This window comes from Penicillium rubens (assembly GCF_028828025.1).
Source record: "Penicillium rubens strain IBT 27055 chromosome Unknown utg000001l_segment0_segment0, whole genome shotgun sequence".
In the NCBI taxonomy this organism is placed as follows: domain Eukaryota; kingdom Fungi; phylum Ascomycota; class Eurotiomycetes; order Eurotiales; family Aspergillaceae; genus Penicillium; species Penicillium rubens.
In genome coordinates, this window is record NW_026890599.1 from 3,021,921 (window position 1) to 3,037,057 (window position 15,137).

The window sequence follows — 15,137 nt, forward strand, 5'->3', positions numbered from 1 at the left end:
AAACTATGGGAAGAGTATGTCCCATAATTTTCATATAGAGTACCGTTGGAATAATCCTAATATGCATTATCATCTCCATTGGCTACGTGTTAGTTTGAGTAAGACAGATCCTAATCACCACAAGCACCGAGCATGGCTACTGCACCGAAACTACATGAGCACGGACGTGGAGCTAGTTATTGTGGGTGTGACTGACATACATGCTGTGGATGTTGACATTTGGCAAACAAACGAAAATCGGGAAGAAATGCGATAACGAATGCAAAACAGGCTTTATAAAAGCCTGTATAAAAAGCCAGTATGAAGAAAGAGAATAGCAAACTAGCAAAAAAGGCTCAGTCTGCATACAATGAGATAACGACATCCCACGTATGCCAACAAGTTTCAAAACTATGTCTCGTTGCGTATCATCTTTCCAAAGGATGGTGAATAGTGAGTTAGATTAGATATACAGAGATGTATAAATAGCATATATTCTCGACTATTGGCAAAAGAATCAAAACTCGCCGCCCAGTTTGTATGTAAACAAATTTTCAGAGAGTCGCCCCCCTGTGACCTTCCACAGGCGGTTTGCAATCTGTCCCAATCAGCAAGCATGAAAACCTCAGGTGTCTGTGCACAAGCAGGGATCACTCACCACGTTCATTTCCAATCCGGTAAACATTACGGTCAAAAATGCTCGCTCTCCAAGACTTGTGTACACCCTTCGCTGGCTTTGGTCGAGATGTCGATTAATCGGCCGGTGCGGCGGGATGCGGCGATAGTCATCTGGCCATCCGGGAGGGTTATGTGCTCGAGTTTCTCCAGCAGCGGCTTCGCTCCCAGCCTGCTGCGAGGGAGAACTCGAGGCAGCCACGTCGGACTCGTATACGTCGTAGTCTGCTGGGTATCCCCGCACCCGAAGTCGGGCAGTGCGAATATGGGCAGCGGTAGCGGTGGTGGAGGTCGATGCTGATGAAAACATGTTAAAATGCTGTTTTGTCAAGGTAAAAACAGCTGCAAAGCAAATGTGATATAAACGGCCAGACGGAGACGGAGACCAAGACGCACCCCGGCATCGGGAATGTGGCCCGCCTCTTCCCGAGGGAACATCACACCCCACGGCCAAGAACAGAGGGTCAAGGGAGATCAGAGGATTTATAGCTCATAGTTTTGACCTTGAACTAATTTCCTCATTCGCTCAATCATTCCCCATGGCTGCCTCCCTTCAAGCTGTTCGTGAGGCTGCCCTCGATGGCCGCATGCACAACATACTCACTCGCCGAGCCCAGCTGGAGGCCCTTCAGAAGGCACTGCTTGACAAAGCAGACACCATCAAGGGAGCCATTCGCGCAGACACTGATTATGCCGCCCCCGAGGCTGCCGTGGAGTATCTCCTCACACTGAACGCCTTAAAGGAATACCATCAGTCTTTGAACATCGACCGCGCACACCAGGATGAGTATGCCATTGCAAGAGGGGAGGATGCTGCCAGCCGACGAGAACCCGTGGGAATTGTATACATTATTCCGACGAGCTATACAATCTTCTACTCGGTCCTAGTCGCTGTCGCTGGTGCACTTACTGCTGGTAACTGTGTCGTTATTGAAGTATGCGACACTCCCGACAGTCAAAAAGGTAGACCTCGCTAATGCTCTCATCTATAAAGCTGCCCATCTCTACACAAGCCCTTCCCGTTTTGATCAAGAAACTCCTACAGTCATCGCTCGATCGCAGTACTATCGCATTCGTCCCGATTCCAGCAACGGACGAGGATCTCGGACCACAACATATGCGGCTTCGTCAGGACGATCACCTACCCGGTCAGGTAGTGGCTGTTGTGGACCGCACAGCAGATATCAATCACGCAGCTGAAGCACTCGTAGCAGCCCGGTTCAGCTTCGGTGGCCGGTCGCCCTACGCACCCGACATAGTCCTTGTCAATGAATACATCAAGGAGCAGTTTCTGATAGCCTTGGTGCAGGCGAGTGTGTCATTTCCGCCGAGTGCGAGTGCAATACAAGGAGACGAGAGACGGCCGGAAAAAGACCACCAAGAGGAAAGAGGGGGATTACGGGTCGTATCGTCCCTGGGAAGGGGCAAACTTGTGGAAGCAGACCAACTGTATAGCTATCACTCTTTTCAGACTGGACGACTTCTGCTAACAAAAATGGGGAAATAGAGATCCCAAGGCGCTGCCGGATACTCCTACTGACGCCCGGTTGCTGGTGCACACTGTGCGCTCGTTGGATCATGCCATCGATTTGTCGAATATGTGTGTGAACAGCGTGATTTAGTAGAGCAATGACTGACTGGCCTACTAGGGTTGGAAACCTTCGGGGGACATACGTCTTCGCTCAGGAGAAGTCTGCCAAATATTTGACGCAGTTCATTAACGCGCATGTCTCGTTTGTCAACCACATCCCTGTGGAAGTCCTGGGTAAGGGGATCGCAGTTAAACTTTTTCGTTTAAATGATGTTTACAGCACTAATATAATTTTATCCCTTCTAGTGGGACCCCCTGCCCCTAAACAAGTGGCCCTGGATCGCTCAGTGAGATACCCAACTACGGTCTTCTCCGTTCCTCGGCCACATTATATCCGCCCTACCGGGCTGTCGCAGTCTGTCACGGATATTCTACGTGCCAAATCACCATCAGCCTTGCAGAATATGCTGGACTTGCAGTCGAGTCAACTGGCCTGCCGGACTCGGCGGCCCTTGGGTGGAGGTGTAGGGTTTTTTGAGCAAGGCATTCTGACAGGGCTGGGGTTGTTCTCGATCTCGATTCTCGCAGGGTTGAGCTCTCTGGGCTATTGGGCGTGGACTATGGTGGAAAAGCATGAATTTCGCATGTGACATTCTAGGTAGTAGTCATTGCTTTTTGCGGACAATCAATATGCATAGTGATAGTGGTATCTATTCAATGTTTATCTGCCGGGACCATGTAGTCACCTCAAGCAGTTTCTGAACAGTGCACAATATTCTCCACCTGAGGGGGTTCATGGGCATCAGGGCCGCCATGCTGATGCAGTCCAAAATCCCGGATAAGGGTGTTGTCGGCCTCGAATATGGCGGGAAGTCGATGTCGGACAACCTCCTGCATTGCAAACCCGAGCTTCCGCAACGCCGAATCGGGAGTAAGCACTGCACCAGCCGCAGCCATGGCAAGCACGAATTCCGATCGAGACTGCTTGGGTATGAACGTGCTTCTATAGATCCAAGCGCCTGCGCTAGAGAAGGACACACTTAAAAAGTACAGGATGAGACGATCCAGCAGTTCGGGAGAAGGGAACGAGGCCGCATTAAGTGAAAAGGGCAGTGGCATCTGGCTTAGTACAATGCTCAAGATTTTGTCTTGAGATGCCAGATCGAGACAATTGTCAGGACCAGGCCCCATGTCCAGATTCCGGAGACTCTTTAGGGGTTTATCTGGCCTGGTCTCGCCGCCGAGGAGCAAGTTACCGTGTTCAGCATAGCCATGATCTTGGGGCACAGGAACAAACCGCCATCGGGGGCGCTGCACAACCGTTCCTCTCTCGCTGCATGATCTGCCTGTGTGACTGCGTTCTCGGCAGCCTCCACCGACGGTGCAAGAGTGGACGCCGTGGCCGCTTCGTACTCGAAGGGGGCCCGCGCGTTGTAGGACTCGAGGAAATTAAGATTGATCATACTAAGATCGAGGTTAGTCTCTAGGCCAAAGGCGACCAGTTCCCCTGGGTAATCGGGGAGAGGTTGCGCAATGAATTATCCTGGTCTGGAGGGAGTACGGCGGAATATGCTCCCAACAACGCATCTGACCCCTCCGTCAGGTCTGCTCCTACATCAGTCGTCCGATCCTGCCGGTTTGGACAGGTTGCCCTGATTCATGGATTCTATGTGATTACTAAAGCCACCACCAACACCCCCGTGGCTGGTGTGGTTGTTGTGGCCGTTGTAATGGCAACAATGAATTCCTGTCGTTGCCGGGAGCGTTTGCCTCTAGCTGAGTCACCGGAGTCGGTGGAGAACTCACCACAGATCCAGTGGGCAGATTACAGCGGGTCCCCTTCCGTTGACATCGACGGCAGGGCTTGTCATCATCGCAGCGGAGATGATTCTTGGCACAGCCCTCGTAGGCCTGAGACGCGCGGATTGGCGCTCTATTACCCTCGGTGCATCGTCGCTTAGCGGAGGCCGAGTCTCTGTTGGGGTCATGGAGAGTTGAATGTCGGGACAATAGGTCAATGCGTACTCCACCCGTCAGTTGTTGACAGGCCTTGTCTAATAACAGAGGGAATGCGCCTCACACACGACCGAACCGCTTGTTGCACTCAGAGCAACGGTATGGCTTCTCTTGGGTGTCTGCACGGGCGCGATCAAGTTAGCCAGCACATCGGGCAAGAGGGCCCGACAATAAACGTACGGGAGCGCACGTGGCGACCAAGATGGTCAATGCGGGTCGACCAAGATGGTCAATGCGGGTGAAGTATTGTGAACTGGTTCCACACTGGAACGGGTTGGTGGGCATGAAGGTCGGATGAGCGTGTGGAGAACCCATCAATGATCAAATCGGGGACATCGTATGGTCATGCCAGGGTGAAAACAGAAGCCGGAGGATAAGTACATACTATAACTTGAAAGGTGGGGGAATGTGGTCCCGAATAAGTGGATGTCCACATTCGGGATGTTGGGGGTATGATTACCGAATAATGGGAGTGTGTAATACGAGAGCTGTTAGAAAAGAAGCCATACACAGGCTACATCCTAACCACACACTCTAGAGTATCATCATCCCTGACATAACAACAACCCGCTATGTGTACGTACAGTCTCAACTTATTCTGCTTGAACTCACTGTCTGACCTCACTTTCCAGCGCTCACGCCAGTGCATTTCTTTTCCCATGGCTCGACCATGATGCTGGGGGAAGAGTCGGAGTCCGCCGACTACTGGAAGAAATGCGGCGATGAGGCTCTGGCCTATGGAATTAAGGGCGTGATTATCATGGTATGCTCCCCGTTCGACAGCGAGACGACGTACTTATGCCGGAACAGGGTGCCCACTGGGGCTGCTCAGGAAGCAACCGCCTGGAAGTTGCGATGAACCCCCATCCCACCAAGTCTCCCGTGGCGTATGTGCACCCTTCCAAGTACGTCAACTACGAGCTTGTGCCGGATCTCGACAGTGGGCGCAAGTGTATCGACCTTCTATCCGCCGAGGGCTTTGACGTGCACGCCAACGAGAGCTTGGAATGGATTCACGATACCTCTCTGATTCTTATTCGCATGTTTCCTGATCGGTGTCCACCTACAACCATCATATCCACCAACGTGCAGTATGATCCACACTTCCACATGCGCGCTGGTACAGCTCTACGGCCACTGCGAGAGCAGAACTACCTGATCATTGGAACCGGTGGTGCGGTACATAACCTGTATCGCAATGTCTGGGGGCCCATGTTGCGACATAGTGACAATTTTGCCCAGGAAACGCCACCTGAGAAATGGGCTCTAGATTTTCGTCAGGCAGTAGAAGACGCGATAGTAAACAATAGCGGGCCTGCTCTCCGCCGGGCCATGACTCGGCTCATGAAGCATCCTCATTTTCGAGACGCCCATGCCACGGATGACCACTACATGGCTGCCGTATTCGTGGCTGGGGCAGCCGGCAGCGAAGCCGATTTGGGGACAACTGGAAGGCTAATGGCAGAAACATGGGAGTTGACCAACATGTGCAATTCCCAATTCACCATCGGGCAATGGCCTAGGGAATCACGAACAGCCGCTTGATGTACTTTCCTTGACAGCTTTTCCGCGGTTAATCAGACGTCCAATTAATTATTGTTTAGATGAGAGGGCCCAGTAATAGGGGGGTGGCAACCCATTATATTAAAGGCAGCAGATGCTGGCCGTATGGAGAGCATAGAAAAGAACAACCTGACCCAATATCAATTCATCTGTCATCCCCCACCGGCTGTTCGTTCCGGGCCAAAAAGTAATAAGAAAATTGTCCCCATGTCCTCCACCTGTGGACCTCGGGACACATCTCTCTCCACCCGCTTGTCAGTCCGGGGTTATCATCTCTAACTAACCTAGCTCGGTCTTGTTAAGGAAGGCTGTCCCATCCCCTGTTCTCCTATATATTTTTCTTTTCTCACATGAATCTCTCCAGCATACAACATGTCGGGTTTTCACTACGCCTTCTCACTGCCCAAATCCGCCGTCCAGCAAGCGACACCTCCTGGGACAGTCGAGCTTTATGGTACAGTCTTCCTGCTGAACACACCTGACTTCTCTATTTTGGTGTAAAGGCTAATTCTCATTCATCAAGATCATGAGGCAGGACCAACATCCGAGTCAGCCCTCGGCCCTCAACTGCGTGTGTCGCCAACGCCGTCAACTTGCCCGTCCGACCCATTGAATTGGAGTCTCTGGAGGAAGGCCATGGCCCTTCTCTCTGCCTCGGTCTATTGTTTCGTAGCCAACGTTGCATCCGCTTCCCTGTCCAGCGCGTTGACCTTTCTCGCCACGGACTTTCACCCACCAGTGCCCCAGACACACCTCAGCCACTTGATTGCCGTTTGTTAACCTATCTTCGTTGTCCCTATCTTCAGAACTACTCACTAAATATCTTGACAGGTCAACGTCTTGATGCTTGGCTGTGCCAATATCTGGTGGGTCCCTCTCTCGAACGTATTTGGTCGCCGACCCATCATCCTCGTCAGTCTGGTGATGCTCACGCTGTGCTCCGTATGGGCAGCCAAAGCCACCTCCTTCAACAGTCTTTTGGTAGCCCGGGTTTTCCAGGGCATTGCTGGTGCAGCTGCGGATACAATCTGTCCAGGCGTGATAGGCGAAATTTATTTTCGTCACCAGCGAGGAAGAGCAATGGTGAGTACCCTCCAAGCACCGCTACACTCTTACTTTGACATAAGATTACAATGGCTAATCCGTCGACAGGCTATATACACTATCTTTCTAGTTCTAGGCCCGATTATCGGTGGTATCATCGGGAGCTATATCGCTCACGCCTGGGGATGGCGGTGGACGCAGTGGCTTAACGTCATTATCTCCGGGGTATCTCTCCTTGCGTGCTTCTTCGGCCTCCCGGAAACTCTTTTTGATCGAGATGCTGCTATTTCCATGGCTGCCGTGACCCAAGATATTGGACAATCAAAGGAAGATAAGCCGACAGGATTTGACAAGCCCAATATTGAAGAGCATGAGCAGATAGACAGGTCCATTCTGGCACAGGCGGATGAGCCCTACACATTTGCAAGTTCTCTGAAGGTCGGACTGTATCGTGGAGGGCTATGGCAACATTTCATGGCGCCTTGGAAAACCCTTCGATTTCCCGCTGTATGGCTGGTCATGTTGCATTACGGGGGTCTGGTGGGTGGTATTGTCACGATTTCCACTGTGGGCCCACAGTTTGTGTCCGCGCCTCCATATAGCTGGGGTGCAAATTCGGGCCTGATCAATATTGGCGGCTTGGTCGGCAGCATTGCTGGAGTAGTTTTCACTTTTTACCTCTCGGACCACGTCCTGAAGCGGCAGGCAATGCGCCAAACGAACGGGCTCAGTGAGCCTGAAGCCCGCCTGCCAGCGCTATTTCCGGGGCTACTTCTTGCTACGACGGGCCTCCTCACATTTGGCTTCTGCGGGAAATACAGTTCCAACCTCGGGTGGCTCGGCCTCCAATTCGGTTATGGGATGCTGACCTTCGGGGTCATGCAGGTTCCTTCTATTGGGTTCAACTACGTGAGTCCGGTCTTTCTCGCCTGCGAGCAGCTGCTGATTTTCGGGTACGACGCAGATTATCGAGTCCTATCCCGTGGTTGCCCATGATTGCTTTGTGATGATTACCTGTCTGCGAGCAATCGTAGCCTTCGCATGGACCTTTTTCGTTGGATCGTGGGTTGAGGCGCGTGGAGCTGCTGAGCCTTTCGGTGTATTTGGTATGTTGATGGGGTTAGCTGGGTTATTGACGCTTCCCATATACTTCTATGGCAAAAGAATCCGGATTGCGACCCAGAAATGGGCTCCTGGTCAAGGCGAGTGAGTGGTGGGTGTCTGGCTGCCTGGTTTCATATTACTCCATCTATACCGCGAAGTCGCGTTGCTGTATTTTGGCTGTATTATCCCATTCAGGAGGGTAGCTAGAAAGATATACGTCAAGTCTCAGCATATAGGATTTCCCACATGGCTAGATGGTAAACCCTTAACGATCTAACCTCTTTTCCTGTGTTATTGGAACTTGAAACGGGAATAATCGCATATGCTATAGTGTTTTGGGGTAGCCCACTCGCTTGTGAAATAGGCTAACCTTAATCACTAGATATTATCACAGTCGTTATCTTTAGTGGTGTTTCGTTCTTCTCTCAATCCTCGACCCGTGTACCCCTAGAGTGCACTAGCCTTCGAGCGTTTTCACTGGTTTACCAGGTACTGTTCAGTGAGGCTATGTCGCTTGTGCCTTTCCACTTAAAAAGGCCGGGCTGCTGTTAAGCGACCAATGCATTCACCAAAGCCAACACCTAGGTTTGCTGCTCCTGCCATCGCCGTAATTCGCACAACATCACCATCCTCAAGATACCCACGCTTTGAACCATCACTCAACATCACTGGTTTTGTGCCTCCTTCCGTTCTCTCAAGCAAACAGCCCCCGCTCAGACTATGTTCACCACTAACTGTGCCTGTCGCCAAGATATCTCCAGTCCGAAGCGCACTACCTGAGCTAACCGAATGCGCGATCATTTGCTGTGGGGTCCAATACAGGGACTGTACGGGACAAACTCCAACAGTGGTTTTGTCTGAATTTGCGAGGATCTCAACAGTCATAAGGATATCGTAGGTTGATGGCTTGGACTGTTGGAGATATGTAGGCCCCAAGGCTTGTTGAGGAGCTATACTAGCTCTGAAAGGCTCTAAGGCGTCAGGAGTGATGATCCATGGGGAGATGGAAGTGCCCAGGCTTTTGCCATTGAAAGGACCCAGGGGGTTCATCTCAAAGCCTTGGATATCACGAGCTACAAAGGTTAGTTGATATCTTCTCCTCAACATTAGAAGCCTTTTTGGGCTTGAACACTCACAGCTCCAGTCATTCAGAATCACGAATCCAAAGATATGATTGTCGGCATCATCGGCATGGAGCCTTTTCTTCATCGGCAATGGCTCCCCAATTACTGCTGCCAGCTCAACTTCGTAATCAACCTTCTGCGAGGGTCCAAACATGATTGCTTCCTCACTTTGGGGATCAGTACATTTGGGGTTGCGAAAGTGCCCATACGGGCGCTCAATGTCAGTTCCTGAAACGACAATGGAGCTAGTGCGACCTTGATATCCGACAGGAAACTTGAAAAAGCTGGGAGGTGGGCTTGCGTGCCCAACGACTATGCGTCCCGCGTTGATGACGTGGTGAAGCGAGCATGAAAAGTCTAAAATGTCAGAAAATACACCTAACAACCAAAATGCAGAAAGTACCTGTAAAATCCTTGATCGTAATGGGTAAGTGCATCGTAGTGACATCGGCGTCTTCTTTGCTGGCAGAAGGGAATCCCTCAAGACCGTGGTGGCGAAACACCTCTTGAATCTTTTCCCGTACATATCGATGCTCACCCTTGGGGAGAGCTGCAAAGCTGTTTAAAGTTGGCTGGTTGAAGACATTCTCTGGAATGTTCTTGGACTCCTTGAAGATTCCGTGAACGTGCAAGTCATGCAGAAACAATATTGTGTTTCCCAACCTAGAGACAGCCTGTGGTTTCTCATGGTTCTGCGACGAGGCAATGCCGAAAGGAATGTTCCTATGGGAAAAGTGATGACTATAGTTTGCAGTTGCCATCATTACGATGTCAGACTTGAGTCTCGAGTCTTGATGTTCTGGAATTCAATGTGGTAGTTCAGATGGTTTAGAAAAGTACTACCGGGGTTCAAAGTATGTTCGACCTCTTAAAAGCCTTTCAGGGTCTCGGGACATTTAAGTCCCTACATACCCCAATTTCGTATAGTACAGATGTCGGAAGCAGTGGGCATGACGGAGAGAGCGTCAAGTGGCGGGTCGAACAACCGAGAAATGGGGCGGGTTGGAGCAGTATGAGGCTCCCCACATCCCGATCGGCAAGTGAATTATAAAGTCAGGTTTTCGACTCGGTCAGTGACTAAAAGCAGTTATTTCACAGTACAACCCTTATTTTCTTACGTCCTCTTATACCATGGCGCTCAACGGCAAGCTCAGGCGACCACAACGCTACATCACCTCCCACAACACCGAGGGCCAAGCTATCATTGACACGACAATTGAGCCAGCCGCCCCCTTCTATGAGCTCCCGGACAAGGTCGCCCAATTCGCACTAGGCTATGTCACCAAAGAGTTCCCAGCAAAACTTACTGATGAGGCCGACATGAAGTCTTATCAGGAGTTTCTCGCCAGTCCACCAGGATTGACTGTCTCAACGGGCAGCGTCCTGCGTTACGTGGACATGCCCCCTGGACAGTTGTCCCCTATGCACCGTACCATCAGCCTTGACTATGGCGTTGTTTTGGAAGGCGAGGTGGAACTTGTTCTGGATTCGGGAGAATCAAGGGTCTTGAAGAGAGGCGACGTTGCTGTGCAAAGGGCCACTATGCATGCGTGGAGGAACACTAGTGATACGGAGTGGGCTAGGATGCTTTATGTTCTCCTTCCCTCGACAGCACCAAATGTGGGAGAGAAGCAGCTAGGGGAAGAATATGGTGATATGCAGGGGGTCAAGGCATCGGAATAGATAGACTTCACTGAACAGGTAAAGCTTATACATATGTATAGTATTGATTCTCTTTGCTGAGTGATGCTTTACAAACGACGAAGAAAATCCTCTCTTTACTATGACATCTTTTTGCTACAATAACTCATAGAAAAAGAAGCCGAAAGCGGCCGTATAGGGAGGCACTCGACAATGTGGTACATCATCCTCAGGGAAGAGATCGCTGAGAATGGGTGAGATTCGGCTGGTGTCCCACGGCCGTGGGGGTGATGAATCCCAGTCCCCCAAGCATACCCTGTGGAAGCTTCCGTTTGGGTGGCTAAGTTGTGGTGACGGTGGATATGATAAGAATTTATGTTATTCTACGGACACGCAGTGAGCTTCAAGATGGATGTCAAGTGGTGATAATGAGTGAAATTCACGTCCAAGGGCTGTCAGAATTATCGGCAAGAACCAACCCGTTTCACTCCAGTCACTAGTCGACCCAGCTAATTCCGGAGGGTGGACCGAGTCATCTGGGGAATGCAAGGGAAGACTACACTCAGGATGTGGAGGGTTTCGCGAGGCCGCATCCGAACCGATAGACAATCCGTGGAAGAAGGGTCTACATCACCTGCAGGATATATACAGGATGAACAAAGCCATATGATTAAATCCAAAGCTTCCGAGAAAAGAAAGCGTAGCTCGATGCCGGAAGGTCGATTTTCTCCTACACACCTCGGCAACTAGAAGAGATCACGCTGACAGTAAAGCGACTTCATTAAGGCGCAACCGGAGCGAAGTTGCTGTCCCTGCTAGGTTGGGTTCTGAGATGACAAATGATAAGATGGAGACGGATAACCCGTTTTTGGTTGCGTCGAAGGGTCACTGCTGCACCATCAAGCTGAAGAGGTAATCATCGAACAGATAGCCGCCAGCCTCAGCAATCGAAGTACTGTATTCATCCGGAGTGGGTATATATCAAGCAGCTACTTTCCTCTTCGCCGAGTTCTCAAGCTCAGCCATTAGTTGAACCAGTCTCTCTGTAAGATGTGGAATGGGCAATCCTGAAAAGTTTGTTCGTACAATTCCCATGACAGCCTCCATGACCTTATCTGGTTGTGATAGCGGTACGCTGAGTACCACATCGTCTTGACCGGGGACCTCCGAACGCCATCCTATACACGGTTGACCTTGCCCGAAGCCTTTGAACCTTTGTAAGGCAATGCTGTCCGTGTCATCAATACACACATTCTGACTGGGCACTCTGGATATCCCTGAAGACTGGTTGGAAAACAGTCCATAGACCCAGAACGCTAAGCTAGCGTGGTATAGCATAATTGCTAAAGGGCTGCGTATAATCCCCTTCGGCAATCGCTTGGCAATTCGAACGATCTGGGCTGCGTGGCAAATTGCGTGTCTCGCTGCTTCACTCTTGACCCAGTCGCGGATCATTGGGTACACAGCACGGGCACGTTCCGGGCCTTCCATACCCGCAAATATCTGGATATCCTCAAATGGCATTTGTAAATGCAACAGTGTTAACTCCAGCCGCATCAGTATTTCTGGATCCGCCAATTCATCAGACGGCAAGCTGAGTTTGAGATGACCTAGCAATTTCAGAAGCTCGTCCTTCCTCATCTCTGTAACAAGCACGTTCCACCGGCGCGGTCGCGATCTCTGCAGAGAGGAGAGCTGGAGATGCTCCCAACACATGGCCCACGTGCATGCAAGCACACCGTGAATCGCAACGTATATATCCAGCGACCCCACACGATTATTGAGAATGCCGGGATCGTCGATAATATCTGCGACGTAAAGGGGCTCGCCAGGGTCTTGTACGGTGATGAACGAGCTCCATTGTTCGGGAGAGGCCGCTGTCCAGAGATCTGTATTTCCCGGAAGTGATAATAGAACTTCTGCATAGGATATTGATGGATTGACCAGAAGGGCCATGGAGGAGTTTGCGTCGTGAGAGAGCATTCTGAAGACGAGCCGCTTGAAAGACTCATCTTCCACCCACTTGAGCCATTCGTCTCGCGAAACTATGGCCTGAGTATTGGTGTCGGGATACGCTGACCGTTTGAACTTCCCATCGCGTCGCATCATGGTGAGCACGGGATGGAAGAAGCTCTCAGCGATCTCAACCTTGCGGGGGAGTCCGCTCCAGATACCCATCTCAAGAATAATCAGAAAGGCCTGAGAGAGCTCAAGATCTCGGACGAGTGTGTTATCGCGTTCCCACTGCAGAATTAATCAGTCAACTGAAGACATACACGATTCGATGCAAAACGTACACGTTTCGATATTGCGATTCGTAAACATTCTTGTATAGCATAGCCAAGTTTAGATAGTGCAGGGTCAGATGTCAACACTGCTCCACATGCCGCCATAGCAGCTACCAGCTCTGGTCTTTTCTCGTTGGGATCGAATGAAGCAGCATGCAGAAATGATGTTGCACGCGTCACAGGTGAGGTCAAGTAGTACTGTAACAGCGTATCCAGTAGCCCAGCAGACGGAAAAGAAGCGACTGCCTTTGACAGATTATCCGAATGGCAGCTGTCAACAACCATCATCAGAATCCTGTCTCGGACAAGATTCCCTAGGTTTGCACACGTGATCCTTGTGTCTAAATTCAGTGCAACTCCAGACTCTGGGGTAGGATAGGCGGAGTTGGCTGCGGGGAGAGAGAGATTATGCTCCTCGGCTCCAGAATGATCCTTTGCATTAGGTCGGAACTTCCAGTGCGAATTTTGGAAGGCCTCCGTGCACATAGCGGCGGGCTGGCCGGGGTCCGTGTGCGACGCAGTGTGGGGTGTCTGCGCGCCTCTGGGGGTTGGATGGATACTGCTAACTTCGAACGGGATGCTGGTGTTATAGGCATCTAGGAACCTCAGATCCATGTCGTCAAGCGCATTGTAAGAGCTCATGTCAACGTCGCTTGTGCTAGCGGAAGCCCAGTGTCCTGACAAGAGATTGAGATCTGGGAACTGGTAGAGACTATTAGCGTCGGAACCGAGGGATGGATCTTCATATTATCAGCCCAATAGCCATTGTTTCCTAAAAGTATACAGACCCACCAAGATTATGCAGCGGGTTATGTGTAGTCTGAGGCGTAAGAATTTCCAACCCAGCCTGGTCACCGATGACTGCCGAGGTAGACGCTGTTCCCATCGTAGTCGTATCGACGAAATTGTCCATAGCAGAGGAACCGTCATCTTGGGTGAAGATAGTGTCATCGGGTTGTTGACCAGCTCCTGGAGGTGGAAAGTTTGTATCTAGTTCCATGGAGTCGTTCCACTTGCACTCGATGCCTTTCCCCTGGCAGCGCCGGCATGGCTTTTCCTCGCTACACCGGAGATGATTGGATGAGCATTCTTTACACGCCTTTGTTACCCTTCCGGCTATGTACCGGGGCTGTTCGGTGGAGCCTTCTGTAGCGTCCCCGGCTTGGGAGCTGTGTCCGGCAACGTGTCTCTTGAGCAGGTCCCTTTGAGCAGACTTAGCCAGCTAGTATTGAGTTACACTGATAAGCTTGGGTGTACCTACGGTCTTGTAAAGGCTTTTGGGCAGACATGGCACTTGTAAGGCTTGGTCTGGGTGTCTAGGGAAGATGGTTGTGTAAGCAGCATTTACTCCGAGGCACACCAAGTCCTCGAGACAAGAGCCAGCCCTGGAGCGGGAGGAACATACGGGATCGCACATGACGAGCTAGGTGATCCAGGCGCTTGTAGTTCTTCTTACAAGAGCCGCACTGGAACATGCCAGATTGCGCTGTTGCCATATCAGCAGCTTGAAGCCCGCCCGAGGCAGCAAGCGGATAGATCAAGCTATGGCCGCTGAGGATTGAGGGCTCGGAACGTGGGGAATAGGGAGAAGGAGAAGAGGAGGGGAAATACTGCCATGGCCCGGATCTTATTGCGGTGGCTTGGCTCATTGGTTGCGGGGGTGGCGTCTGGGGCGCAGGACGAGTTGCGGTCGGGAAATTCTCCCCACATACCCGATGGGTTAGGGTTAGGTATTGCCTGTCTATATTAATTTCGTCCGGTCAAAGCAAAGCGAGGATTCCCCACTTATTCTAGATATGATAAGATAGCTAGGGGCCTCAGCATTTAAGATTTTCATTTTTGATATCCGAGCTCCCTCTATAGTTTAGCTATTACGAGCTATCCAGGGCTAATAAGCAGCTCCAAAATCCGGAGCGAGTGGGGTATAGCCATGACGCTGCTGTAAATCACGGAGGACCTCGCGGTCGGGGCTTAGATGTACTGCCAGCAGAAACCTGACGAACGAAGGTGGTGCGGCCTCGAAAAAGAAAAGGCTGAAGACAAGTTAGAATATTTTGACCAAGTAAGGGGATTACATGGCCACATTTTTCAAAAGGTTCCATCACCGAAGTAGCTAACTAAGCTTCGTTTAACTAGCAATTAGGTACCAATTAGACCTATATGTTCCACGGT

General features: G+C 50.9%; 8 protein-coding genes across 8 annotated transcripts; 4 read left to right on the forward strand and 4 right to left on the reverse strand.

Annotated features, from left to right (window-relative positions):
* Positions 1–496: 496 nt before the first annotated feature.
* N7525_001194 (uncharacterized protein) lies at positions 497–964 on the reverse strand (the record flags this gene model as incomplete). Its single annotated transcript, XM_002558172.1, has 2 exons — positions 497–577; positions 638–964. The coding sequence occupies 2 exons, from the start codon at positions 962–964 to the stop codon at positions 497–499; spliced, it is 408 nt and encodes a 135-aa protein (XP_002558218.1).
* A 229-nt stretch (positions 965–1,193) lies between these two features.
* N7525_001195 (uncharacterized protein) lies at positions 1,194–2,835 on the forward strand (the record flags this gene model as incomplete). Its single annotated transcript, XM_061211796.1, has 5 exons — positions 1,194–1,589; positions 1,649–2,103; positions 2,162–2,254; positions 2,304–2,419; positions 2,492–2,835. 5 exons carry the CDS (start codon positions 1,194–1,196, stop codon positions 2,833–2,835), a joined length of 1,404 nt encoding a protein of 467 aa, XP_061071022.1.
* A 97-nt stretch (positions 2,836–2,932) lies between these two features.
* On the reverse strand, positions 2,933–4,486 carry N7525_001196 (Zn(II)2Cys6 transcription factor domain-containing protein; the record flags this gene model as incomplete). The annotated part of the gene is made up of 5 exons (XM_061211797.1): positions 2,933–3,394; positions 3,442–3,649; positions 3,882–4,209; positions 4,266–4,320; positions 4,382–4,486. The coding sequence occupies 5 exons, from the start codon at positions 4,484–4,486 to the stop codon at positions 2,933–2,935; spliced, it is 1,158 nt and encodes a 385-aa protein (XP_061071023.1).
* Positions 4,487–4,773: 287 nt separating this feature from the next.
* N7525_001197 (DODA-type extradiol aromatic ring-opening family dioxygenase) lies at positions 4,774–5,746 on the forward strand (the record flags this gene model as incomplete). Its single annotated transcript, XM_061211798.1, has 3 exons — positions 4,774–4,777; positions 4,834–4,964; positions 5,012–5,746. 3 exons carry the CDS (start codon positions 4,774–4,776, stop codon positions 5,744–5,746), a joined length of 870 nt encoding a protein of 289 aa, XP_061071024.1.
* A 390-nt stretch (positions 5,747–6,136) lies between these two features.
* On the forward strand, positions 6,137–8,018 carry N7525_001198 (uncharacterized protein; the record flags this gene model as incomplete). The annotated part of the gene is made up of 5 exons (XM_002558168.1): positions 6,137–6,218; positions 6,288–6,535; positions 6,596–6,847; positions 6,917–7,717; positions 7,773–8,018. The coding sequence occupies 5 exons, from the start codon at positions 6,137–6,139 to the stop codon at positions 8,016–8,018; spliced, it is 1,629 nt and encodes a 542-aa protein (XP_002558214.1).
* Positions 8,019–8,440: 422 nt separating this feature from the next.
* On the reverse strand, positions 8,441–9,800 carry N7525_001199 (fumarylacetoacetate hydrolase family protein; the record flags this gene model as incomplete). Its single annotated transcript, XM_061211799.1, has 3 exons — positions 8,441–8,985; positions 9,049–9,393; positions 9,440–9,800. 3 exons carry the CDS (start codon positions 9,798–9,800, stop codon positions 8,441–8,443), a joined length of 1,251 nt encoding a protein of 416 aa, XP_061071025.1.
* Positions 9,801–10,167: 367 nt separating this feature from the next.
* N7525_001200 (cupin domain-containing protein) lies at positions 10,168–10,719 on the forward strand (the record flags this gene model as incomplete). Its single annotated transcript, XM_002558166.1, has 1 exon — positions 10,168–10,719. One exon carries the CDS (start codon positions 10,168–10,170, stop codon positions 10,717–10,719), a length of 552 nt encoding a protein of 183 aa, XP_002558212.1.
* A 939-nt stretch (positions 10,720–11,658) lies between these two features.
* N7525_001201 (putative C6 and C2H2 transcription factor RegA-like) lies at positions 11,659–14,614 on the reverse strand (the record flags this gene model as incomplete). The annotated part of the gene is made up of 6 exons (XM_061211800.1): positions 11,659–12,921; positions 12,975–13,705; positions 13,758–14,026; positions 14,090–14,167; positions 14,227–14,281; positions 14,371–14,614. 6 exons carry the CDS (start codon positions 14,612–14,614, stop codon positions 11,659–11,661), a joined length of 2,640 nt encoding a protein of 879 aa, XP_061071026.1.
* Between the last annotated feature and the right edge of the window lie 523 nt (positions 14,615–15,137).